At 40.7% G+C, this 26,186-nt stretch overlaps 4 protein-coding genes and 1 non-coding gene across 20 annotated transcripts in view; 1 reads left to right on the forward strand and 4 right to left on the reverse strand.

Moving 5' to 3' along the window:
• mark3a (MAP/microtubule affinity-regulating kinase 3a) overlaps window positions 1–2,291 on the reverse strand; it is a 45,297-nt gene extending 43,006 nt beyond the window's left edge. For all 15 annotated transcript variants that reach the window (XR_011311978.1, XM_069721440.1, XM_069721438.1 and 12 more), the window contains exon 1: window positions 1,683–2,291. Coding sequence is in view for 14 of the 15 variants with exons in the window: in XM_069721440.1 (XP_069577541.1) it covers window positions 1,683–1,733 (51 nt within the window). In the remaining variant the exon portion in view is untranslated. The remainder of the gene's footprint in view (window positions 1–1,682) is intronic.
• Window positions 2,292–3,717: 1,426 nt separating this feature from the next.
• Window positions 3,718–11,042, reverse strand: eif5 (eukaryotic translation initiation factor 5). Of its 2 annotated transcripts, none has more exons than XM_069721451.1 (11): window positions 10,729–11,042; window positions 9,257–9,397; window positions 9,000–9,081; window positions 8,520–8,692; window positions 8,304–8,415; window positions 8,015–8,145; window positions 7,370–7,531; window positions 6,950–7,111; window positions 6,630–6,794; window positions 5,661–5,801; window positions 3,718–4,686 (listed from the first exon to the last, which is right to left on the reverse strand). In XM_069721451.1, the coding sequence occupies exons 2-11, from the start codon at window positions 9,326–9,328 to the stop codon at window positions 4,588–4,590; spliced, it is 1,299 nt and encodes a 432-aa protein (XP_069577552.1). In that variant the 5' UTR covers window positions 9,329–9,397; window positions 10,729–11,042; the 3' UTR covers window positions 3,718–4,587. The 2 variants fall into 2 exon arrangements, with proteins under 2 accessions (XP_069577552.1, XP_069577551.1); XM_069721450.1 differs by having other exon boundaries at window positions 9,257–9,536.
• Window positions 11,043–11,943: 901 nt separating this feature from the next.
• On the forward strand, window positions 11,944–17,236 carry vps29 (VPS29 retromer complex component). The gene is made up of 4 exons (XM_069721452.1): window positions 11,944–12,029; window positions 14,638–14,829; window positions 15,345–15,580; window positions 17,016–17,236. The coding sequence occupies exons 1-4, from the start codon at window positions 12,027–12,029 to the stop codon at window positions 17,131–17,133; spliced, it is 549 nt and encodes a 182-aa protein (XP_069577553.1). The 5' UTR covers window positions 11,944–12,026; the 3' UTR covers window positions 17,134–17,236.
• Window positions 17,237–18,009: 773 nt separating this feature from the next.
• On the reverse strand, window positions 18,010–24,389 carry LOC138634468 (protein FAM216A). The gene is made up of 7 exons (XM_069721418.1): window positions 24,280–24,389; window positions 24,144–24,172; window positions 19,743–19,879; window positions 19,419–19,545; window positions 19,102–19,288; window positions 18,931–19,016; window positions 18,010–18,775 (listed from the first exon to the last, which is right to left on the reverse strand). The coding sequence occupies exons 1-7, from the start codon at window positions 24,348–24,350 to the stop codon at window positions 18,663–18,665; spliced, it is 750 nt and encodes a 249-aa protein (XP_069577519.1). The 5' UTR covers window positions 24,351–24,389; the 3' UTR covers window positions 18,010–18,662.
• On the reverse strand, window positions 21,391–21,600 carry LOC138634485 (small nucleolar RNA U3). Its single transcript, XR_011311980.1, has one exon. It is a non-coding gene; the product is annotated as a small nucleolar RNA U3 (small nucleolar RNA).
• Window positions 24,390–26,186: the final 1,797 nt, after the last annotated feature.

The raw sequence follows: 26,186 nt of genomic DNA on the forward strand, positions 1-26,186 counted from the left end.
AAAAACACTACAAAATATCCATCACAACACCGTAGAGAACAAGGAGAAAGCAAATGTCTTGTCTTGTTTCGTTTGGCCAAAATCTAAACATATTCAATTTAGTTTAATTTCAACCAAATTATCAGCAATTAAAATGACCTAAATGAACAATTGCCAAACTAGTTGCCCATGTTAAATCAACTTATCATTGCAGCACTCATTTTTAATACGACTTTTGTTTTCATATTTGCCCTTGTGTCTTTCTGTGCCTGCAGGATCTTTATATAGCTACTAAGGTGGCCTAATTTCCCACGTGGGATCAATAAAATTGCCCCACATCTTATCCCGCTCAGTGTTCTGGTTGTGCAGTGCCTCTCCACCTGACTTTCTGCTGCTGCCCTGATGAGTCATGCAATTCTGATGATATCACATGTAGACATTATGTGTTTGTAGTTAGACAGGCGGGATACAGGCAGAGAAGGAATGTATGACAACGATAAAGCAAGACAAATGGGAGTGTGAAAATCACACGTCAAAAGTTTGGTAAATATAGATGGCAGCAAAAAAAGAATTTGTGAAACAGCTATACAAATAACCGATAACACATCTAGGAAAAGTACATTTTAGTATCTTAAAATTGAATTTTTTTGCACAGGAGTCAATACTTGGTGGATAATATGACTAACACTTATGACCAATTAATAATTTAAATCATCTATCAAAAGAAGGTTTTGTCCGATTTTATATCTATATATTGGATAGGTATAACTGATGTTAATCTTTGCACGAATGATAGGTGCAGTTTAATCTCCGTTTTTGTGAATTTGGATTTTGAACTCAGTTGATTGGAGAAAACGATAAATCTTAAGGCAGCATTTTGGGCTCTTTGAAACTGTGATCAGAATTTACTTTAGGTTTTTTTGACAGTCTATACATAAAATAATTAATTTTTGAAAAAAAAAGCATTGACAGATAAATTTATTATGAAAATTATTGCCGGAGTTCTTGGAAATGTATCAATATAAATACATTTTTATATTTTTTTTTTTCTTTTTAAAAGGGAGGATGGTAAGTGTGGTTGGATAAATGTATCAATTCCACCACGACATCTTGCTCATTTTGGAGTTTAACTGATGAAAATACGAGTAATGACCGTTAATATTACTTTAATTTTGAAAATCCTGACCGGAAGCCCTCACTGTAAACTACCTTGACAACGTTCTTTCACACGGGAGAATCTGTTGGTCACGAGGGGGCGGGACCCATATATGGAAGCTGAACGGTTAAAGCCTTTGAGTGACAGCTGGGAGAGCCAATAGGCAGCCGGAGCAGAAACTACTGTTGCCTGCCAGAACCAGAAGGCAAAGTACTGTAGTTTTGTTCTTGGTTGGGCCTAAATATCCAGAGTACATCCTAATTACTGACAATCAAATCAAAACTTAGCTCTTGCCAACAAAACTGTAAATTTATTTGTAAATAAATCCCAACATTAACAATGGTAAAATGACAGGGCGTGTTTGACGTTTTGAGATGATCTGCTTTGACTACGATTCACTAATAAAGTGTGAAACAATTAGCCATTATCCAGTATAATAGATGCTACTAAACAGGAATAAATTCGTCTTCTTCTAGACGTAATCCAATGAAATTTTACAGCAACGAATTTAACAAAAATAAGACCATAAACAACCCTTAATACTTACACTTTCCGTCACCTTCTCGTTGACCGTGGGTAGAGGAGTTTTTGTTGACATCTTTTATTCGTCCTTCTTTTACCAGTCACCGTCTGACGTCCAAAATTCACCGTATTCAGTCCGGCAGCCGAAAAAATGAGATTATTGCTCTGCTTTGCAGCTCTCTCCGGGGAAGCAGTCTCAGCATGGATCGTGACAATTTTCAAACCAGACCGGACGTGTTAGAGCCGAGCACCTGAACTGTTGGGGACCGGAAAAAAAAGCCTCACTAAAGAGCATAATAATCCTGTTTTCAATATTTACATGGTGCGTACACACCGTTTCTGGCCTGGGCTCAAAAAAAAAAAAAATCAGTGTCCGTCTGTCCGTTCGGGTTTGAGTCCGTGAAGCTAACTAAACTAACGTTAAAGGCGCTGTCGGTCTCCACTTCCAAAAATCACCGCAGGCTTTTTCTTCCCCACAAAACAACTCTGTTTAGTAACAAGCCATGCCGTGGGTATTTCTCGAAGGGATTCAGAAGGTTTGGGTGGCTGAAATACTCGCCGTCGGCTCGGTTTCTTCCATCTCCGGCGGCCCAAAGTGAAGCGGGTCTGTCTGTTTTAGGTGGGACCAAAATGGCTACTCAGCGGCTGGGCTGGATTAGGCTGCATTCACGGACCTCACCCAGGCTCCGACATTAGAGTGTTTCATCAGATATCGAGCAACCGAGTGTTTATTGTTTTTGTTTTTTTCCCCCGATTAGTCGATTATACTGTACCATTAAAAACATCAGGTACATCAATAAATACAACAACCAATTCTACAGTTCTCTGCAGTGTGGAAAATGTCTGCTTGATATTTTACTTAATAAATCAAAAACATACTTATTTATCAAACTAATAATTTGGCCAGCAAACTATCCAATAAAGTATATTCATTATCAACAAGACAACAAATATTTTGTTTTACACAACCAAAAATCTAAAGATATTAAATCTACATTGAAATAAAGCAGAAAAAAGGCAGTTTTTCTCATATTATATCCGCATATTTCACATTGCAGATTTGGATTATCATCAAATATTTAACAAATTATTTGATGATAATGAAGAATGTAATCATATTTTTTTATTTCTATTCTGTCAATTGACTAATTATGTATTTGTCGCAGCTGTAATTAGAATCAAATAAGTGATTAATCAACTGTCAACTCTAGAAACATTGCAGAAAAGGATTCTTTGACCAAAAAAATAAATAAATAAATAAATTTAAAAAAAAATCGACATTTAAATAGTTATTACATAATTTCATATGCTATCACAACTCCAAATCTACTCGCTACCAACTGGGTAGATTTTGGGTATCTATTTAGTAGATTTGTGGAAAATGAAATGTCTGAAAACACTTGAAGGCAGCATCAGTGTGTCCAGCTGAACAGGAGGAGGAAGTGAGGAAACCGGCTGACCTCAGTCCCATTGGACCAGAAAGTACAGCGAGGACTGTCATCATTCAGGGAGGAAATGGGAATTTAGTTGGCTTCAAAGGAAAACATTTGTGCTGCTTTCTGCCCTCACAGATTCAAATATGAAGGTGGCGGGCAGAAAACAAGGCAATAACCCATCTTTCATTCTTAAAATCAAACTTGAACAAAGAAAAAGATTTTTAAATGTGACTTGTGTATTTTTGGATAGTATTTGCTTGGCTTTAAAAATGGTTAACAGCTCATTAATCCAATAACAAGGTAGAAGAAAAAAAGTTCGGGATGTTGAGGTTGGGAAATATTGTCCAACATGCCTCTTTGTTTTTAGCTCAGTCTTCAATAGTTTGTTTGACCTCCTGTAAGCTGCTGCTAAAGTTAGTTTGCAACTATAAGTTAATATATATATATTTTTTAAAGTCAATAATTCATCATCTAAATAAGCTTTTTATGCTTTTACATTTGTCTGGAGGAGGCTTTCCAAATTTGGCAATTCAAAAGTTATTAAGTTTGCAATTTAGCTGCAAAGAATAAATGATTTAGATACAATTATAAACTCTATAAATGGTGTCTGAGCAGAAAGCGGTCCAGATTTTTCAGGCACACTTTAATTACATTGAGAGTTATGATCCAAACAACTCCTTACGACGGTATTACAAGCCACATTAGTAATTATTTTGTTGTCATCTTTTTTTAATCAACACTTTTAGCCACATGTATTTGTGAGGTCACAGTGACCTTAACCTTTGACCACCAACATCTAAGTTGATCCCCCTTGAAGTCAAATGAACATTGGTGCTGGATGACATGAAATTCCCCTATAGGCCTTCCCGAGATGTTTTATTTATAATAACGGGACAGACTGACAACTCAAAAATACATGATGCCTCCAGCCTCAGCTGTCGCCAGTGAAGGCATAACACAAACAACAAATAGTCACATTTGAGGAGAGAAGTTTTGGACTTGCAAAATCATTTTCAACTCTTCATCTAGTACACAAACAAACAGCTTTTCCATTTCGATAAAAATCTGTTCCTTTAATCATTTCTAATGAGACTTCTCAGACTGGAATAGGGAAAACGGTGACCATCACAGAGTGAACGTTCGAGTGTGGTGGATAGCAAAACATTCTTTATTGACTGGAAAAATACAGGGACCAAAAAAATGTGCAGTCAAAATGATCCCCCCCAAAACACCCACGATTAAAATCCCCAAAGCGACTTCATTTCATCAACTGAATACATCTCAAAATTACAGAGTTAATGTGCAGCAAGTAAAGCGCTATGTTAAGTCATGCCACAAAGCAGAGGAGGGTATGTGAAGGGTAGTGAGGAGGGGGAGGGGGCAGGTAGTAAAGGAGGGAAAGGCCAGCCATTTAGGTCGTACACGGCATCGTGAGTCAAAGCCAAAACACAAGAAAAGCATCGTCGTCGTCGTCATCATCATCAGCCGAGTCCCTCAGATCGCATCGATGTCAATGTCGTCCTCTTCTTTCTCAGGCGTGTCCGGTTTCACAGTCTCCACTTTGAGCTCGCGGGCAGAGGGCGAGTACACCACCTGAGGACGGACACACACACGGACACACAGCAGCTCAACACCTACAAGTTCACGTCATCCGGGCTCGAGGCTGCGACGCTCATCTCGCGCAGCTTTTTTACATAATGCAGATACACTTCTGAGTTCTGGTAATGGCGGAAAAACAATACTTCAACAGGACATTATGGTAAAGAGAAGCTTTTATCCCCCACAAAAAAAAACAAAACAAAACAAAAAGTCTAAAGCCTCTTTCAGACGGATTAATGTTTCACAGGAATGTGGGTAAAAATATATTCCACCTCCTCTCTTCAGAAAATTACTCACGGCAGCATTTCAGCAAAGCTCCAGTGCTGCGACGATCCGCTTATCGTCATGATATTTCGGTGTCCATTAAATATGTATTGCGATTTTACAATTTATAGCACTTTTTTTTTTTCTTCTTCTTCCCTAACACTAAAGCAGGTAAAAAGCTGATGGGTGAAAGGCTTCTACGATGTGATATTAGAAACTGAGCTGCAGGATGTAATCACACTCCCGGACTCTAAATAATAAATATAGATTAAGGAATCCATGCGGCAATTAAAAAAAAAAAAAAAAATAAATAAATAAACACGATACTCAAGTGTATTGATGTTTTTCTCCATCCTCGAAAATTATAGTAGCGGGTGAAGAATAATATTTCACAGGAAAACCATTAAGGGTGCACCTGCAGGCTGAGTATTATATTTAATGCTGCCATTAAAAATAGTCTCAAAGTTGATCTTTGTTGTACGAGTTCACTGATCTGTGTCATTAAGATGTCAAGCTTTTAACATCAAACACTAAAACTCAGCAAGAACCGTATTGTAAATTTTAAATTGTAATTACAAGTGATGTAAAAGAAATAATCTTAAAAGTGAATGTTTTGTGAGTTAACTGGATTAACTGCCCTCCTAAACTACATCTAGAGGCATTTGTTTTGTTCATACAATCATGGAGATCGAGATGAAATGTACCTCAACGTTCTCATCCTCTTCCTCCTCCTCTTCTTCACTGCCCTCGCTCTCCTCCTCTGCCTCCTTCAGCCATTTGACAAAAGGAGCGGCCTTGGCATGGATCTCTTTGGCAAGTTCCTTGGAGACGTACTTCTTAGAAACCTGGTGGAGAAAAAACAAGACAGCCCTGATTAAATAAAATGACAAACCAATTTAGTGGCGCTGGAACGTAATGATGGAGACAAAGCTCTCACACACGGATGCTATTAAAGTATTTTAGCTGCACTTTTCATGCCTTCTGTCGAGGGCTCAGTATCGGGCAACATTTTTTTCTTTAATACAAGTTCTTAAACAATCTTTTTTTGTTCACCATTTTATAAAACCCTCGTTTTTTTTTTTTTTTAGAAAAAAATTAAATTAAATTGGAATGGGCAGAGGTTGTTTTTTCGAGCTTCAATTCACCGATGTCCCCTAAAGGCGTCACATGCAGACTATTGGTTGCACACACAACTCAAGACATGTGGCCAAATATTAGTTTGAAAAGAGTAAAAAAATAAATAAAGCATTGTAATGTAAAATTGACCTCAGCTGAAATCATGATATTTACAAAGGCTCAACAACCCAAATAAAGCGTATGGGAAATGCTGTATTGGCTCATTGATGAGATTCACTCCTTAGCTTTTGAAATTTAGTACAGCATAACAAGGCAGTTTTTGACACCCAATAGTATTGAATATATTGGCTCGTTGCCATATAAACATATTAATGTTTGGTTTGCAGCCCTACTTCTGTCAACAACTTGAAATAAATGTTTTCATGTCTGCTAACAGAGCATATTGTATTTTTCAAAACTTTCTGGCCCAAACAATATCAATACACAACATATTATACATTGCTTTTTTAACTTTTCTGTGCCAAATGACATGTCAGACAGCATTTTACCATTAAATGTAATTCCATATACGAATACCTACACATCCCCAGACCCACCTTCTCTGCCCAGGCGAATATGACGTCCTCCTCCAGCAGGTCGGCGTCGTAAAGGTCTTTGAGGATGATGGGAACGCGCGGCAGCAGCTGGACCTGATGCAGCTTCACGACACACTCGAAGCCTCCCATCAGATACTTCTGGGCCTTCTTGTTGTTGTGGCAGAACTGAGGGAAAATTAGAACCATGAGACAAACACTTAGCGCTCACTTAAAGAGGACAACGGTGTTAAACTGAGCTCAAGTGTAAAATTTCAGGTTGCAGATGAATTTACATCGTTTGTGTCTATTATTTGTCGGTGGGAGATTTGACGGCAGCTTACCCGCAGGAAGTGGCGTTTGTATTTCTTGATCTGGTCACGGATGTTCACGGTGAAGAGCAGTTCACTGAGAATGAGGGGGCCCATGGCCTTCACGTCCAGACGCTCTGCCTCCGCCAAGATCTCCTTATCAGCTCCATCGATGGTTCCACTCTCCTTCTTTTGCTGGAGATGGAAAGAGGAAACATTTAGTGTGGATAAGGACAAGTGTTCCTTTCATGACTAACCCCCCCCCTTCCACACACACACCCCATTCCATTTCAGCTCAGACTGAAAGACTTCCTTAAATCCTGAGATTACTGGTTAACTAACGAGAGGAATAATCACTTGCAATCATATCTTTGAGAACTGTGAGATTAATTTAACAGAATCTGATGTTGAGAACAAAGCCTAATTCTGAAAGGACAGCCAGGGGAGCCTCACTTTCACAAAGTTGTAGAACAGGTTGACCCTCTCCTCCAGAGGTTTCTCTAGGTCTTCGCTGAGCGTGAGGTTCTTGGCGTGGTCACTGATCTCCTCCATTCTCCGCCTCTGGGCCTCCTCTGTAGTCTCCTCTGCCCAGTCCTCGTCGTCGTCGTCTCCGTCCTGAGCACCAGAAGACAGAGAGGTCAGACAAAGAGTTCGTTTTTTTTAAGGTTCGTTCCTCCTGTAACACCCAACATTCTCCACCTTTTGAAACCTGAAACCGGAGCAAACAGGGTGCCACCATATAGACCTAAAATCTCTGCAACCAAAAGAAGATTAAATAGGTTTTGTGTCTCAACTTCAAGGAGAAAATAGTCCAGATTTAAAGCCAGAGATGTGAACTACTTTTTGAAAGTTTCTCCCGGTGACAGAGTCTAAAGTAAAAAAGGCACTGACCTGTGCAGCACTCAGCGAATTCTGACTTTGTGTACTCATCGCTAAAACAAAGATTGACACTCAACAAACTAGGTCCTTGAACTCAGCCGTGTCTGAGAAACCATATGAAAAGTTAGGACAGTGTGAAAAAGGGACTTTGCATCAAAAAAAGCTCTGTACTAGTCTCTGGTGTCTAAGAGCTGAAAAGGTGTCTGACAGCAAACGCACCACAGCTTGAGGAGCATCAAAGTTGTCTTGGTTTCCAGCTTCGCCACTGCCAGAGCCGTTCTCTTTGTCCTTCTTGCGGTTCTTCTTCTCTTTCTCTTTCTTTACAGATGCAGATCCACTTTCATTGGTCTCTGTTATTGGGAAAGCAGAACAGTCATTATTATGAAATCTGTCTTGGGGTTACAGCTGCATGAGAGCGACTACTTTTTTAAAAGCTCAACCCAGAGGGCGAGCGTCGCCACCAACGCTTCTTGCGTTTCTAAAAGAGGCGGAAAGAGGAAGATCTCACCTGGCGGGTTTTTTAGGATGAACGTGCAGAGTTTGTGTCTGGTGTCAAGCATGCCGCGGTTTCCACAGGCCTTACAGGAAGTGCCAATGGTTTGTTTCTTGGGATTGACATGCTGTAAGAAAGACAAACACAATCTTATATTAAACTGCTCTCAAAAAAAAGAAAAAAAAAGTGAGTAATATCTCTATACTTTTGAGCACGCTGTGAAATATTTACCAGATCAGTTTCAGGGTTGTCACACTCGGTACACAGCACAAATTTTCTGATGAACCCATCAAGCATGTCCTGCAACTTGTTCGCCTCATGGGATCCGTTGACGATGTAACGATCGTTTTTGGTATCAAACTGGGTCTGAGCACCGAGTTCACAACCAAAAAACTTTGTCGGGTCTGCGGAGGAGAGCAGAGTCAACAGAAGCGGTCATGACATGGCAAATATTGTGCCTTTTTGTTGCACTGTACATTGGCCAACATTCAAACTTCATCCTATACAATCATCATTCTTCTTTAAATTATCCTGGCAAAAGATCTATATGTACAGCAGCGGATGTGAGCATGAAAGAAGTAAAAAAGGCGACTGAAAATCTCTAAATAAATTCTGGGGTTTGGTTGATCTCTGGATTAAAAATGGACTTTTCCACTGGGCTTGGTCTAAGAACAGCCAAATGGAGAGAACATGGCACATGTTGCTACTCACATGTTGGAGGCCTGTTCAGGGCCTTTGCAACATCAACCATGTTGACAATGACCGTCTTGATTCCATTCCCTTTGCCTTCAACCTGGATAGAACAAACAAAATTAAAAACAATATTATCCAAGTCCTACAGCAGAACTACATCAATTCATGACTAAATGGCCTCTCTGGCAACTTCAGATTGATTTCAGTGGCCATGGTGAAGCTGATGCTCTCACGTCTGTCATAATATTTCAGAAACGGTGACAGCGAGCAGTTACCTTGGCTATCAGACGGGGCATCTTGTAGCGATAGAACTGGTCTGACACGCTGCGGTTGACGTTGACAGACATTTTGGCTGGATGTTAGCACTATCAGTAAGATAAAAGGATCTTGGTTGGGGATTTTTCGGGATCTTCTGTCTGGAAAAGAGGGGATGACATAAACGACTGCAAGCGTGCTCGGTCTCTGACATGAAAAACGTTGTGCCGCTGTGGCCGCAAGCTCCTTGCTTGAAGGCTAGATTTCCACCACACAGGTTCCAACGGCTGCGCAACAGCTCTGAAAGAGGAGAGGGACGAACATTAATAATTAATAAAGAAAACCAACAGTTCATGTGTTCTTGCCAGCCTGACTGAATAGAGAGGATTGTAACTAAAGGCTGCACTGAGTGCAAAGGGGTGTATTGCCCCCCCTAGTACCCCATGTATAAATATGCAGTATGCAACCATGGTAAACTGCTGATCTGCACATTTTGGGTTTTAGATGGTTGAACAATTAAAAAAAAAGAAAAGAAACAATACAAATAATTAACCACTAACCTGATTCTAATTGATTTAGTAATTAAAGTAGTGTGTACCCTTTGCTGTAAACAATCAACAGGAATATAATGGAAGACATTCCTGTGGTGCGCGATGATTATTGAGCCACTATTTAAAACGGCAGACCAAGTTATGACACTGATCCAAACCACTAAGCAGCAGTGGATCCAGAGACACTCACAGACAGCTGAGGGTTACTGCAGAGTCTCTCGTTCCAATGATGGGACTTAAACAGGTCTGATAAGACAGCCCTGCAATGCCAGGTGGGTCACGAATGGGTGCCAGTACACACTCAGAAAATACTGCTTACAAAACCAAATATCCATGTGATCCGACAGCGAGCAAGCATAACAATAACTCCACAGAGGAAAAATAAAAGCCAGCCACAAAGCGGAATGCTTTCCAAACCTTTTGTGGCTATATACACACAAAAATGTCTTTGTGAAAGCCCTTTGTTTTACATGAGGGCCTCTAGCTTTAGTCATATAAGGCCTTCTCTTTTTAATAGGTCACAAGCAGGAGGCCTAGCTGCTGCCAAACAATTCCCCCTCCTACTGATGGCTTTAATACCAACTATACAGTCTCCCGTGGTTATTGTCTCAGACATGTCAGTCTGATTCGACTCTAAATGACTCACATCCGATTTGTCAGGGGACACGGTTCTTCCCGGAGATGAGTGGTTTCAGGGACCGAGACTATTTCAGGAGCAGGCTAGCTTACTAGCTTAGCTGGCTGCTTGGTGCAGAGTGCGTCATACAGTCACTGCACACGAGTGACGGGACTGGGAGACGCCATTTTGATACACCAGAAAACATGTCATAATGCTCAATAACGCTGTCCTAGCTTTGACATACAACAAACCCAAATACGACACGTCTCGTCAAAGATAAGAAACACATCATTAAATGCCCCCCCTCTCCTCCCCAACTTACCGTTTTCGCAAAACAAAGACATAAACACAACGCTGATCGTCCAAGAGCCGCAGTGAACGGTGGTCGATTGCTGTTGCTGGTGTTGTATTGATTGCAGCAGGGTTTCCTAATGATTTTGTGGCTCTCGAAGAAGCACAGTCAAACACCCTAAAGCGTCCAAACGGTGCAGGTGCCAGGCTCGGAAACTGAAGAGACGGATCCGGAACGTCCTCGGGGTTTGGGGGGACCTTTGGGAAAGGACAACGGTATTTTGTGTTATCCACACAAACTGCTGCGGACCCCGACGACGCTGGCGGCGGCGGCGGTCACGTACAATACATTAAAAACCACAAGGATTACACAAAAACCCGGAACGACCCGCAAAACGCCGCGTTCAGTCACGACGCTTCAAACGTAACTCGGCGAGCGGTAACGGACAGCTAACTGGCTAAAGTTACCGTTACACGTGCTTGGGAGACAAATCCCGCAGCGACACCTCCAAATCCTTTGGAAATATGTTTATCCACGAACACGGGTTCATTTTTATTCATTTTTTTTTTTTTTGTATTATTTTACCTCTAAATAGGCTGTCAATTTTGGGTCGTTGGAAAAAAAAAAAGAAAACAACAACAACAACAAAAAAAAAAAACAGTCGGGCTCCAGGAAATAGCCGGAGCCCAAAAATGCTACGTCGAAACGCAGTTACTAGCCGGGCGCAGTCGACGCTATTCGGCGAAGGTGACGTGATCAAGCGGTTGTCTTTGACGTCGGTTAGCTAGCTACGGTTTCTCCGTGAAATAACGACTACCGATGTGAAGTCCACGTCAGGATGGGGCCGGGGAACATCTGCCGAAAGTATTTCGCACCTACCTCTCGAATGTTCTGCGAAACGCTGCTACTCACGTCGCTTTTACTGACGGATGTCAAGGTAACGGGTGCGAGGAAGTCAGCAGCTTCCGGTGTCAGCGCTCGTTTTGAAATTAAAAGTCCGCCGAAGTCGCGCTCCGCGCGTACGTAAAGCACGCGACTCGCGTGCGGTTTGAAGTGTGGCGGTTGTGTAGCCGGAGATCCGGGCGACGAGGTGATTTCATTCACGTGATCTCGCTCTCAAACCAGATTTCAGCTGTTGATCGAATGTTCTTCAATTTACTGCAAACGCGTTAAAGCGCACGTGTTTTATTTTGAAAGGCCGGGCGGAAGTAGGATATTTAGCTTGACGGGTACTCCGACGTTCTGCGTCCCCATTGGCTGACGTGTTTGACGCTGTGCGTGCGTAGGCGCTTCCTCAACTTGTCTAGCAGCGAACGGCAAAATAGAAGATGGTGAGTACGAAATGGCGAAAAGGCCACAATTTCCCCACATTTGCAGCGCGCGCGTTTCGAGCAGTTGTTGTTTTGTTCGACTAACTGTCGACGCAAGGAGGCCGACGCGGCGGTTTCAGCGCCTCCGTCTCCAAGGTGCTGTGTAGTGAAAGCTCCATTCCGCGATGGATCAACGATCACATGACAGCTGAGCAGTTTCAGTCCCCCCAACATTCACCGCAACAAGCTGCCACCACCGCTAAAGTCACTCTTTTCGTTTGCACGGTTCTCTCCCGGGTTGCCGTGTGTGTTTACCGCCCCGTCCGTGTTTTCTGTTTAATTGCTGCAATGACATTTTTGACTTTTACCTCTTTGCCAGCTGGTTAGCCGGCAGGGCTAACAGGCTAACAGCGACTTCTTATGAGACACTTTCCTGTACTGCAATAATGATATTTATCACCCTGTTATTAACCGGTACTATAATGAGTTAAATAAAACTGTTTATGCATTATGACTGAACATTCATTCATTTAGCCAGCTATTTTCCTTTCCGTTGTCCTTTAACTGTCTATAGTGTGGAGTTGACATTTCTTAAATAAGTTTAGGTGCTGTTTAAATCTACACAGTTGGTTAAATATAACTGAATTGCTTTAGGGCTGGAGGATGTGGACGAAATCAAATATCACAATATGTTTGGCCAAATACCTCGATAAAGCTATTGAAACAATATTGTGGGGATGACTAATGGTGATTTCACAAAATATTTCCACAATGAGATTTTTAAGTACTCATCAGTAATGTGGCTATAATGACTAAGTGGGTACAGGCAAATAATAATACAGCTAGAATAGTGTTTTAAGTTCAGAAAACCACGTGATTTTAATGTGATGGAGCCTTTAAAACCAGGAAAGCATTGATACATTGCCGAGCCCTTCTCTTGATTTGCTTCACCATTTGATTCTTTATTTGCTCAGGTTCACTTTATTTTGCTTTATCATCACCACTAACCATCAAACATTAACAGTTGATTCAATCACGTTGTCGTTTAACTTTTCTTATTTATGTTTGAATGTCTTCGTAATCCATTCACTTTTTAATTTCTAATTTCAGTTTTCCCCCTCTTGTCCCAACTGTCTTTTCTTTTTCTTTTTGTTTTACCCCCATCTTTGGTCATGTCGTTCTCTCCACGCACATCCTGCCTTCCTCCCTATCTCACCCTCTTTGCCTGTCTCCAATCAACCAGGCTGGTCACCGGGTAAGTGTTTCTCACTCTGTGCTGGATCCCCTTTGTTCTGATCGCTCCTCTGCCTGGCACACTAACACGGGTATTTGGGATTTCACAGCCGTGGAGGTGTGCTGCTTCTGCTTCTTTCTGCACAACGAGTTGCTGCTATTTCAGCGACCGCAGTGCAGCGATCTGATGCTTGAATTACGGCTGCTCTCGGCTGTTGTCCGAAACAGATAGTACGAATTTCTCATAGACCTGAAGTCAACTAGAAATGAGTAGAAAACCTAAAGCTCCTCTATTAGATTCAAAGAATCTGCATAGAAATCTACTTTGACTTAGACAGGCTTTACGATCATGATCCCCGAGAATTTTCATGAATTTAAATCATCCATTTCGGGGATAACTTACTCAAAATTAATATTTTTTTGACTTCATAACTCCAGAAAATGCCCTGACTGGACACGTTATATTAGTTCTGTGGTGAGGAAACATAATTTAGACCAAGTTTTGTGTTTAGCGTGACTGAACAATCGATGCATTAGCTGTAAATGTAGTTAAACTTAGTGTGTTTTGACAGTCCTGGTTTGTCTCCGACTTCACCAGCTGAACTCATTTTTGGTGTCTTAACAGAACCTTAAAATGTGGATTTGTTATTTACCGAAATTAAAACAAATCATCACAATCAATACTTACAGCGCCTCTCTGCTGGAGTTGTAATGTGACTTGTGGGTTTCCTGTTTAATCTGAACCCGAAGATTTGTTTCTTATCGACTTCTTGTGCCAAGTGAAAACACAATTCTCTCTCTCGTCTGTCATTGAGTGTCTGAAATCCAACTGCGCCCTTTCAATCCTAATTTTCCCACCATGGGATGAAGAAGTAGAAAAGAAAAGAAATCACAAGCAGTTTGAAGTCAGACACATTCAGATTCTTACCCACAAACATTGCTTACTTGCCAGTTTGAGCTGTTTGAATTAAGATTGTTTATCCACTGTACTAAATGAATCTTGAGTGGGTTGTTGTTGAAGTGTGATTACATAAAACGGGACTTTGTTTTTCCTGCTTTAAAGAAGATACAAAACATTTGAACAATAACTAACTGAGGAGTACAGTGGGGTCTGTGTGTATTATTCTCTGCTGCAGAATTGACCAGCGTCATCCTGCAGGGCTCTGTCCTCAGCCCACTTCCTCTTTCTTTGTTCGGACGCTACAACACACAGACTGCACTCTCCCAGGGCTCATCGGTGAGTGACTAACCCGTGTGTGTGTGTGTGTGTGTGTGTGTGTGTGTGTGTGTGTGTGTGTGTGTGTGTGTGTGTGTGTGTGTGTGTGTGTGTGTGTGTGTGTGTGTGTGTGTGTGTGTGTGTGTGTGTCTGTCTGTCTGTCTGTGTGGATGATATCAGTTGGTCCTGGTGTTAGGTGACCTGCACATCCCCCACCGGTGCAACACGCTGCCAGCCAAGTTCAAGAAGCTGTTGGTCCCGGGGAAGATCCAGCACATTCTCTGCACAGGCAACCTCTGCACCAAGGAGAGCTATGACTACCTGAAGACGCTCGCTGGGGACGTCCACATAGTCCGAGGGGACTTCGATGAGGTCTGTGTGTGGCAACAATAACAGAACATAGAGCCAGTGTAGCCCGTAAAAATGCAAGATATTCATAATCGTTACATGCAATTGGCACACAAAGATAAACATAATGCAACCATACGAATTTAGCAGCTTTGTCAGGTATACACAGGCCTGTATGGAAAACCATTTGAAGTCCAGTAAAATTTAAATACACAGAATTTCCTAAAAGGGTTTAGAAAATTGCAGACAGGGCTAAAAAGGCTGTAATTTATGTGACTGAACATTTAATTGCAATGAGCAAGGAAGTGGATCTCTTGCTGATACTAAAGACTAATTGCTGTGTAATGAAATTGTAATTTCTCCCTTCCTGCCAATAGAATTTTACCTGCTTGGTTCAGGATTTTTAGAAATGGTCTCATCGAAGAACTGGCATCCTTTAAATAGAGCGATACTACCGATGATTTCACTGTCTGCTGCCTGAGTGTATTATTACGAATGGAAACAACAGAGCATAAACGTTCCCGCTCACATCCTCTCAGAACCTGAACTACCCGGAGCAGAAGGTGGTCACAGTGGGCCAGTTTAAGATCGGCCTCATCCACGGCCACCAAGTGATCCCCTGGGGCGACATGGCCAGCCTGGCGCTGCTGCAGAGACAGCTAGACGTCGACATCCTCATCTCTGGGCACACGCACAAGTTCGAGGCATTCGAGAATGAAAACAAGTTCTACATCAACCCTGGTTCTGCCACTGGAGCCTACAGTGCACTGGAAAGGTAAGAGACCAACATAAACCATGTGGACGGCTCTGCGTGCTGGTTTTTGTCAACGTGCACCGCTGAAAAGTTCTACTTCAAATATTTAGCAAAAAAAAAAAAAAAAAGTCACACAATTACATGCCATGTGTAGCACATATTTTTAGACATCGCGCATTAGGTAACTTTCTGTCATCCAAACAAAATCAAATCCTTTGATAAATAGTATACACACTGATTCTAATTAGCCACGTAGCAACATCAGAAATTTGCTAATTGGTACTAACATCATTCAATTTATCGATTCTTGATACCAAAACACCAAAAATAATAAATAAATGAAATGTATTTCAACATAATCTCGCACACAATGTGCAAACATAGACTGAACGGTAACGACAGCAGCCTGCTGACGCTACAATCAGCACACAGCGCATGTTGTAAGCCCAACATCCCCCTGTGTGAACGTTGTACGTGCAGCATTGCTTCTCCAGAATGCAGCTCTCAGGTTTTTGAACACGTGTCGACATGCTGTTAATATAAAGCAAACAAACGAAACTCTCACAGCTTGAACTCTGCGTACAGATGTGGACGTCTCCTCCGATCAGTTTGAGGTGTTTCCTCCGTTAAATGCTCCGCGATGCTGATCATCAACTCAAACGCAAAATATCTCGGTACGCAATTCTGCCGTCTCCACTACTTACAGCATCTGCAGCACCACAGGAGTACAAGTACAATCATGTTTTCAGTATTTAGGCACCGCCTTGGTACCCAGACACATGACTCGCATCAAATCAGGACTTAAACACAGTATTAGTAGTACTTAGAAGTCAACTGAACTCAAACCTGTCAAACCAGTTTCATTTAGATGAGATGCTGCAGACGACAGCCTTCAAGAATAAACTCAAATTTGTGAGAACACAAATAAAATCTTGTCTGGAGGATGCTACCTACGTTGTCGTTGTTCTAGCCGGTAGTTTAAGAGACATGTTTGCTTGTTCAAGGTGAATTTTGGTGTCCAGATTAGAATGCAATATGATCACATTTCGACTACAGTGTACGTAAAAACGGGTGTTTTTTTTTTTTTAACGCTAGCTCGCAAAATACATCCCTTTTTTAAAGTGCCACTTTACACAAATTACAACAAGAACCCATTTTCTCTTGTAGATCTAATAATATGTCTCCTATATATTAAGACATTTGTTTCGGTATTTCTGCCTCCCCCACGGTGTAACTGAAATTTCAGCTAATGCTGCTCCTAGCATTTAAATATGATATTGATTTTGAAGAAATAAATATTGCTGTGGATTGCTTCTTTTTTTTTTAACACTGAGGTATTTGCATTTGCTGACAATCCTTTCGAGCACTGTGGCTGTAACAGAAGAAGAAGACCGACTTACAGGTGCAGCAAAAAAAAAAAAAAAAAAAAAACCCTGACCTTCTTCTCTCCTTACAGCAACATCATCCCCTCTTTTGTATTAATGGACATCCAGGCGTCTACAGTGGTGACGTACGTTTATCAGCTGATCGGCGACGACGTCAAGGTGGAGAGAATCGAGTACAAGAAATCTTAAAAGGTCTGCATGAGGAGGAAGAGGAGAAGAGTTGGGTTAATGAGGCTCAGTGTATCGTTTCATTCCTGTCCACCAGGGGGCGGCAGCTCCCTCAGAGTCACCACAATGTTAATGCTGTAACAAACTGTTGAGTAACTTAACTCTAATGAAAGACCTGTGTATTATATTGTTTATATGTTATCAGCATTCGCTTACATCCAAGCTGTCATTTGGTAACTTTAGGGAATACAATAATGTCAAATGTTTTGCTATCAAAAGAAATATTTGGTGCCATTTTCTTTTCTTGTTATTTTTTAATTTTCACCCTCATGTCTTGTACATGTAACAGGCCTGTAGCTTCCTATAGTTGGCCTTCCTTTATTCATTTCTTTCCCACAATAAAGATCTAATTTCACTTCATCTGTTGCTTTGTCTCGTACTGAAAGCAAGAACACACAAACCACTAATGCAGATACATCAGTAGAGGAGATTCTACTCAGAAATTAAAACTCAAACTTACACTAAACTATAAACCATCAATTAGAAATCAAACAACTGAAGAAAGCATGTTTTTTTTTTTACCGTTTTACGTGTGAATGATGTTTCACTTCTGCAGGTCGATGGGCGTCTTCACGGCTGTCAGGTTTGACAGATGCACTGATGGTTGCCACGGTAACTAAAAGGGAATCCAGTTCAAATGATTCAGACCATCAGAAATGTTTTAAAACTAACAATGAAAAACCATGAAGCATTAAATGCACAAAAAAAAATCTGTAACAAGGCCAGACGAGTCATAAAGCAGACGGATAAGACCGTTTTTACTCCTCAGTGAGAATCCACGTTTTAGAATTTGTAGTTTCTTTGCAGCGACATCCACATTTAAAGTGTCGTCTATTATCAGCTTTATTGGCCAAGCATGTGAACACATAAAAGTTCCTTTAGGGTCTTTACTGGATGGAAATTGTGACTTGAGTGGTTGGAGGAGGAATACAACAGCAAGGGGGGATTCTAGTTTTCTCATCAGGGCAGTGGCCATGTGACTTCCTGGAAATTAAGTCTTCAAAAGGTTTTTCTTTGTCTGACACTGGAGGGCACCAAAGATGAGATTTTCCGTGGTAATGTCAACAGTACAACCTGAACTGCCAGCAGCTTTATCAGGAAGCTTTATCAGGAGATTTTACACAAACAAAAATTACTCATAGTTTAGTTTGAAAGTTTTAAGAAACACGCATAAAAGACGACAGTGAACAGAGTCTGACAAAGGGAGTCAATGACAGGTAACGCAAAAACGTCCCACAGCTGCATATAAACAGTACAACAGCTTAGTAACACACACATACACACAAATAATGATACTTTTTTACTAAATTTGTATAGTGATGTTTGTTTCTTTTGTACACAGGTTTTTATGTGTCTGATAATCAAACTTAATATGAAAAAGACAAATTCCTGGAGTTCTATAGATAAATATCTGATCACAATCAGGAGGTTTGTTGACTTGAACTAATCTGTAGCTGATATCGATGCAAAAATGATCTGTGACAAGTGATTCATAAATCTGAGAAATTGTCGTCATCCCAATCTAACATGGAGAGACAACTCAAACATTCACTCAGAGAATCATCCGGTCCTTCCTCCTCTTCCAGCAGCCTGATCCTGGCTTCTGGCAACAAAAACAAAAGTTTTACATGTTAAATAATGATATCTATTTTATTAGATGAGCCCTACATTTTCTGGTACATCGACACAAAATCTTATAATGAATTGTACTCAACATTTGAAGTTTAAATGAAGAAAGAACTAAAGGGTTCGACTTACTTCTCGGACTGTTTCTTCTCTGTGTTTGTGGAGTTGTTCCTCGTTTCTGAATCTTTCCCTGTCTTGATTCGGATGTGTTGAAGGGCCTGCAACGTTGAATTAACAGTTTAATACTCCATATTCATATTTTTAAAGAATAATTTATTTGTTATTTGATGACTTGTTTCCTACCTGACTTTTCTGTTGGGGATGTTTGGAAGAAATGATTTTCTCGAACGTCTCGCGCTGGCATTCACCTTCGCCTTCTGTTTTGACGTTGAAGAAATTTCTGATTGTGTTGTTGATTGATGTTTTTCTCTCTCATGCTCAGGTGAGGACACAGAAGTCACAACGAGGTCGTATCTATCAGGGCTGTGGCCTGTAACCAGATAAACACGGTCATAAAAGAGATAAGGAACCAGGACCATAAAAATAAAGGAGGGAAATACAAGAATCTGAGAGGTATAGTTGCTAGTATGTACATACAGGGTGTTTTTGTTTTTTCTCACCTGCTCGTATGCACCTGTGCAGCACATTCATGTAGTGTTGGGTGATGAGGCCACGAACGTGTGCAGGGCTGTGAGAAGCTGAGATGGTGTAGAGATACTCCTTCTGAGCTGGTGTTAGAGCTGCGTGCTGAAGGACAGACAAGAGGTCCGGTTTCACGGCAGTGATTTACTCTGGATATCAGACACTAATCCATCCACTATGTATTGTTGTAGAAGTTCGAACATGAAGTCAGATGTAATTAAACTTTCAATTAATGCTACAAGATGTCCTACTACTGCAATGAGTGCATGAAAATGTTCTGCATCCAACATACGATCATTTACCTTCAGAAATGGAGCCGTCGTCATGGTTTTGGGGATTTGTATGGTTGCTAGCTGTTGGAGTTGTGGTTCCTTTCTTGCTGCTGGAGGTCTCTTGATTTTCAAACTGGTGTCGAAGTTTACGGCAACATCTTTTAATGCTGTTACCAAGCACAAAAAAACCCAGACAGATTTGTACCAGTTAGCAGTGTTTTCTAAGAGGCAAGATAGTGAGTACTGAAGATGCTTCAAATAAAAATATTGAAAATGTGTTTATAGCTGTTCTGAATGGCTGCACTCAAAGTTAGGGAAACATGCACAAAGGGGGGCAAGACACACATACACAGGGATTTCCTTATGTAGAAAACTAAGAACAGATGACAAATGATGAGAAAGAGACAAAATGATCAAAAAGAGATGTTAAACGACCACAAAGTCATGCAACACAACCAAAAAAAGTTTAGAAAACAACCAGAAAGAAATGCAAAACATGAAAAAAGAGGTACAAAATAAACTTTGCATCTTTTAATCATGCAAAACAGCCACAAAGACATACAAAACGACCCAAAAAAGAGATGCAAAACAAACAAACAAACAAACAAACAAACAAAAAAGATTCAACACAAAGGTGCATTTTCTGTTGGTAATTTAAAAAAATGTTCGGACACAGTTGAGATTTGAGTTTACTTATTTAGCTAATGTACTGTACAGTGCACCTGGAAAGTATTCACAGCGCTTCACTTTTTCCACATTTTGTTATATTACAGCCCTATTCCAAAATGGATTAAATTCATTTTTTCCCTCAAAATTCTACACACAATACCCCATAATGACAATGTGAAATATATTTTTTAGAAATTTTTGCAAATCTATTAAAAAAAAAAAAATAAAATCACACATATTATCCAAATATATAACAGAAATTGGTGCTAAATACTGTCTGAAAGGTCCCCAATAGATCTGAGATTTGGGCTGCATGTTCATTGTCAATGAGTCTCTCTGAAAGCTTTATTAGCGACTTGAGGACCAACCAGGCAAGAAGGCGACTCTGAGCTTTCGTCTTGTCGACCAGTTTCTAATAAACCAGACAGGTTTGTTAAAGTGAGTTTAACAGAGCACATATCTGTGTTGAAAAGTAACGGTTTTGAAGTAAAAAACACCACAAACAAGAGGAAACAAATCCAAAGTTACGACACAACCGAAGTGTCAAAGCTTCACTTCTGTAAGAAGTCAGCAGATTGAAGGAATCCCCACTTAAAGGTCTCAAATACTAGACTTCAAATAACGTGACCAGGAGAATGAGGAAGTGAATTTCTCTAAATGTTTACCCAGAGCACAAAGCAGCAGTTGCGTAGCTGCCTTCAGTTTTAAAGAGCATGTGCTAGATGTCGACTTCTGCTCTGACATCACGTGTAACGACCAGCGGAGCAGAACAAACTGACATGTGAGAGGATTGGTTAAGCAGTCACCTGAATTGAAGAACTGCGATGGTGATGATGAAATTTCTGAGATTCCTTCAGAGGATTTCCCAGCTGTGATGTTCACATTTAGCTCTTTTGTTATTATTTGGTGATATTATTTACATTAAAATGGATTTAAAACTGTTAAATACAATTCAAAATTTTCATTCTCCACGTCAAAAGTTAATTTTTAACACTATTTTGAGACAGACTCCACTTAGATCATGTTTCCTTCATCAAATGTTTCCCACAGAAACGCTGAACAGTCATCAATAGTGGAAAAAGACCTTAAATCTTTCCAACAGTTTTTCTCCTCTGAAGGAAACATATTGACTCCTCATTGTGGACAGCGAGACCAAACCTTAAAGAAACACATTTCTCAAATCAACAACTCATGAAATGATCCCTGAAAGTCAAGTTTTGGTTTGATTTGGGAAATTCTCTGTCTTTAGTTTCTGGAGATGAGCACTCAGACTCATGGTGAACTCTCCAGGAGCAGAAGGACCCTTTAATCGCTGCGTAATCAGTGACAGATTGATTGACAGTCACTGAGCGGATTTTATGCTTCACTGCTGACCACAAAATCCAACCAAGATTTGACTTTGATCTCGATTGTCGTGACTTTTTTAATGCTCGACCGATTAGACGGGAACTGTTACAGATTATGAACTGTTGTGATTTTTTACATGGGATTATGTGCTGCACTACTTCCTGGTCCGGAGCAGTTACTTCCTGAAGTCCTCGCTGACAAGACTCCAGCATACAGTGCATCCAGAAAGTATTCACAGCGCTTCACTTTTTCCACATTTTGTTATATTACAGCCTTATTCCAAAATGGATTAAATTCATTTTTTCCCTCAAAATTCTACACACAATACCCCATAATGACAATGTGAAATAAAAAAGTTTGAAATTTTTGCAAATCTATTAAAAATCAAAAATGAAAAAAAATCACGTACGTAAGTATTCACAGCCTTTGCCATGACACTCAAAATTGAGCTCAGGTGCATCCTGTTTCCACTGATCATCCTTGAGATGTTTCTACAACTTGATTGGAGTCCACCTGTGGTAAATTCATTTGATTAGACATGATTTGGAAAGGCACACACTGTCTATATAAGGTCCCACAGTTGACAGTGCATGTCAGAGCACAAACCAATCCATGAAGTCCAAGGAATTGTCTGTAGACTTCCGAGACAGGATTGTATCGACGCACAGATCTGGGGAAGGATACAGAAACATTTCTGCAGCATTGAAGGTCCCAATGAGCACAGTGGCCTCCATCATCCGTAAATGGAAGAAGTTTGGAACCACCAGGACTCTTCCTAGAGTTGGCCGCCTGGCCAAACTGAGCGATCGGGGGAGAAGGGCCCTAGTCAGGGAGGTAACCAAGAACCCGATGGTCACTCTGACAGAGCTCCAGTGTTACTCTGTGAAGAGAGGAGAACCTTCCAGAAGGACAACCATCTCTGCAGCGCTCCACCAAGCAGGCCTGTATGGTAGAGTGGCCAGACGGAAGCCACTCCTCAGTAAAAGGCTCATGACAGCCCACCTGGAGTTTACCAAAAGGCACCTGAAGGACTGTCAGACCATGAGGAACTAAATTCTCTGGTCTGATGAAACAAAGATTGAACTCTTTGGCCTGAATGCCAAGCGTCATGTTTGGAGGAAACCAGGCACCGCTCATCACCTGGCCAATATCATCCCTACAATGAAAGCATGGTGGTGGCAGCATCATGCTGTGGGGATGTTTCTCAGTGGCAGGAACTGGGAGACTAGTCAGGATGGAGGGAAAGATGAATGCAGCAATGTACAGAAACATCCTTGATGAAAACCTTCTCCAGAGCGCTCTGGACCTCAGACTGGGGCGAAGGTTCATCTTCCAACAGGACAACGACCCGAAGCACACAGCCAAGATAACAAAGGAATGGCTTCGGGACAACTCTGTGAATGTCTTTGAGAAGCCCAGGCAGAGACCAGACTTGAACCTGATTGAACATCTCTGGAGAGATCTGAAAATGGCTGTGCACCGACGCTCCCCATCCAACCTGATGGAGCTTGAGAGGTCCTGCAAAGAAGAATGGGAGAAACTGCCCAAGAATAGGTGTGCCAAGCTTATAGCATCATACTCAAAAAGACTTCAGGGTGTAATTTCTGCCAAAGGTGCTTCAGCAAAGTATTGAGCAAAGGCTGTGAATACTTATTTATGTGTTACATTTTCGTTCTTTATTTTTAATAGATTTGCAAAAATTTTAAACAAACTATTTTCACTTTGTCATTATGGGATATTGCGTGTAGAATTTTGAGGAAAGAAATGAATTTAATCCATTTTGGAATAAGGCTGTAATATAACAAAATGTGGAAAAAGTGAAGCGCTGTGAATACTTTCCGGATGCACTGTATCTTGCACTGACATTTATAACCCACTAGAACAGACAATTTGATGATCAACTACCTGAGAGTTGATGGTTAAGTTTAAAATTCCTGTTTGGTCACATTTGGTTGGAATTTTTTTTAAATCTTTGGTTTATTTATTGGTACACGTGAGCCAAATCCAGAGGCTTGTACATGAGCTTAGTTACACTACCAAACCCAAGAGCCCCTAATCACAAAGCATGCAGCTTTCTTCCTGTAACTTATCAGGCGTGACCTCAGACAGGTTCAGGTGTGGGGTTTCCCCTGGTTTCCACTGATCTCTTCTCACTGCTGCACTCCCAACAGATGAACCTTTCTCTCAGGTTTCAGAGCAGACAGGATGCTCGTTATGTTTTGTTTATTTAACCAGGAGATGGTGCATGCACATCTGAAATCTGAACCGAGGAAAGACAACGAAATCGGCAGAATACAATGCTGAATAAAAAGCTGACCCAGTGGAGTGTTCATTTCTTATTTCTGATCATACTTTGCTTTACTGCTGTCTTGTTTATTTATTTTTTGAAGATTTTGATGTAGGATTTGCACGTACCCATTTTTGACTGATTCATCCCAATGATCCTGCAACAAAAGCAGAAGTGTCATCTTAAGGATATGGCCGTAAACTCACATGTAAATGAAAATATCTATTTATTTTGGCATGCACTATAACTAAATGATTACTTTACCTTGGAAAAGCCTCATCATGGAGGAGCCTGTCAACCTTCCAGTTCTCTGCAAATTTCACTTGTTTTTTCATCGTATCAAAACGCACAAAGCCAAGTTTCCACTGTGGAGGTTTAAAGACATGTCCGTCCACAGTCAGGTCAGCCCAGATGATGAAAGAAAAGAGGCAGTCTGGTGTCACTCAGGACCCAACAGGCCAGTGGGTGTGTCCTTTCCCATGAAGCTCCAGCTGGGAAAATAAACTTTGACTTTATAGTGAGCCTTGCAGTAAATTGTCCTGGATTCAACACACACACAAAACAAATCTTTAGATTTTGCATCTTTTAATCAGCAGATTGTTGCAATTTTCACCTGACACGTGCACTTCAGGTGAACTGAAGGCTTTGAATTAACCTTTAATGTTATGTGCATGCATCACTATCTTTAATTCTGGGTAAATTTCTTTGTTGATACTCTTTAAAACTAAATAATTAAATAGCTCTGTGCGGAGGAGTCGATTTAGAAATCTGGTATAGAGAACATTTTTCAAAACTAATATGAGACTCTAATTACACAGATTGGGATTAGTATTTTAACTTCAATCATTCTGAAGTCAAAGTTTAAGACTGTACTGAGAGTAAAGAACTGGTTCAATTCAGTCACAAAGTCTGGGTTGTTTGGTTGGTTGATTGGTTGGTTAGTGGGTTGGTTGGTTGGTTGGTTGGTTGGTCAGTGGGTGGGTTGATTGGTTAGTTGTTTGTTTGTTTGGCTGGTGGTTGGTTGGTTGGTTGGTTGGGTCTGTGTGTTGGTTGGCTGGTTGGTTGGTTGGTTGTTGGCACAATTACAAACAAATTCCCTGTTCGATTTTCATGAAATTTGGAGGAATGGTGTAACTCAGGTCAAGAAAGAACCAATAACATCTCTGCAGCGGATCTGAAGTACCGGATGAGTTCTTGGTCTTGGACTGAAACAGACTTCCATGTTGCTGTTATGCCTCTTTAATCTCTTGATAACTCATGACTGGGAGTTTTTTGTTGGCAAACAAACCTCTCTTGAAGCTGAATTGCATTACATTCAGAACTGCTGGAAAAGAGCTGGAAAAAATACCGTTGCTACCACACCAGTGGTTATAATCTGATTCCATCCACTAATGTCTAACTGAAACATTACTGCATCAAACAAAACTTTAACCTCTGTACAAGGAAATATTGGTTTAGGTATCGGTTTTTTGGGAGTCTAGGGAATTACCCAGCTCTCCTAGTTACATTTGTGAAGGAAAGAGGGGGGGGGGGGATATCCCTGGTAGATTTATAACAGCTTTCTCTCCCTGACTGCTATTATTTTTTGATGGGAAGACTCCTTATGAACTGCATACACCATGCAACACACCCAAACAAAGGTGCCCAGTCATTTGAGAAAGGCTAAAGAGTAAATGTACTTATTTGACAAAGTGTGCACAGTAAGGAAAAGGTGAGCGATTTTTAAAATTCGATACAACCAAAATGATTGGTTCACAGAGGTCGTGGCACAATCTGATTGGTTTAACTGGAAGAGTGTGCGGCCTCAGTCAGCATGCAGCATATATGAGGTGGGTGCTTTTCCACCACATTCTGTGTCTCAGCTCGCCTCTGTTTGCTTTTGTTACCAGGTACTTTTCTGGATCTTGTTTACCACTGCGGATTGACGGTTCACCCCAAAACGCTAATTAGGTAGTTACTTTATTAATCCCCGAGGGGAATTTTTTTTTTTTTTTTAAATCATCTAATCCTTAAATCCAAGTAAACATTTGTGCCACATTTGAAAAAAAAATTATGGGCTGACACGGCTGTCGTCAGTGCAGAAAAATAAATAGGAGACCAAAATATCGGACATGTAAACCAACAGATAGACATTACAAGTTGAGTTTTAGATGTTAATCCATTTTTTTTTT

Source organism: Brachyistius frenatus, unplaced genomic scaffold (assembly GCF_029030835.1).
Source record: "Brachyistius frenatus isolate BFR_SWC_R1_liver_20210118 unplaced genomic scaffold, ASM2903083v1 Contig_263, whole genome shotgun sequence".
In the NCBI taxonomy this organism is placed as follows: domain Eukaryota; kingdom Metazoa; phylum Chordata; class Actinopteri; family Embiotocidae; genus Brachyistius; species Brachyistius frenatus.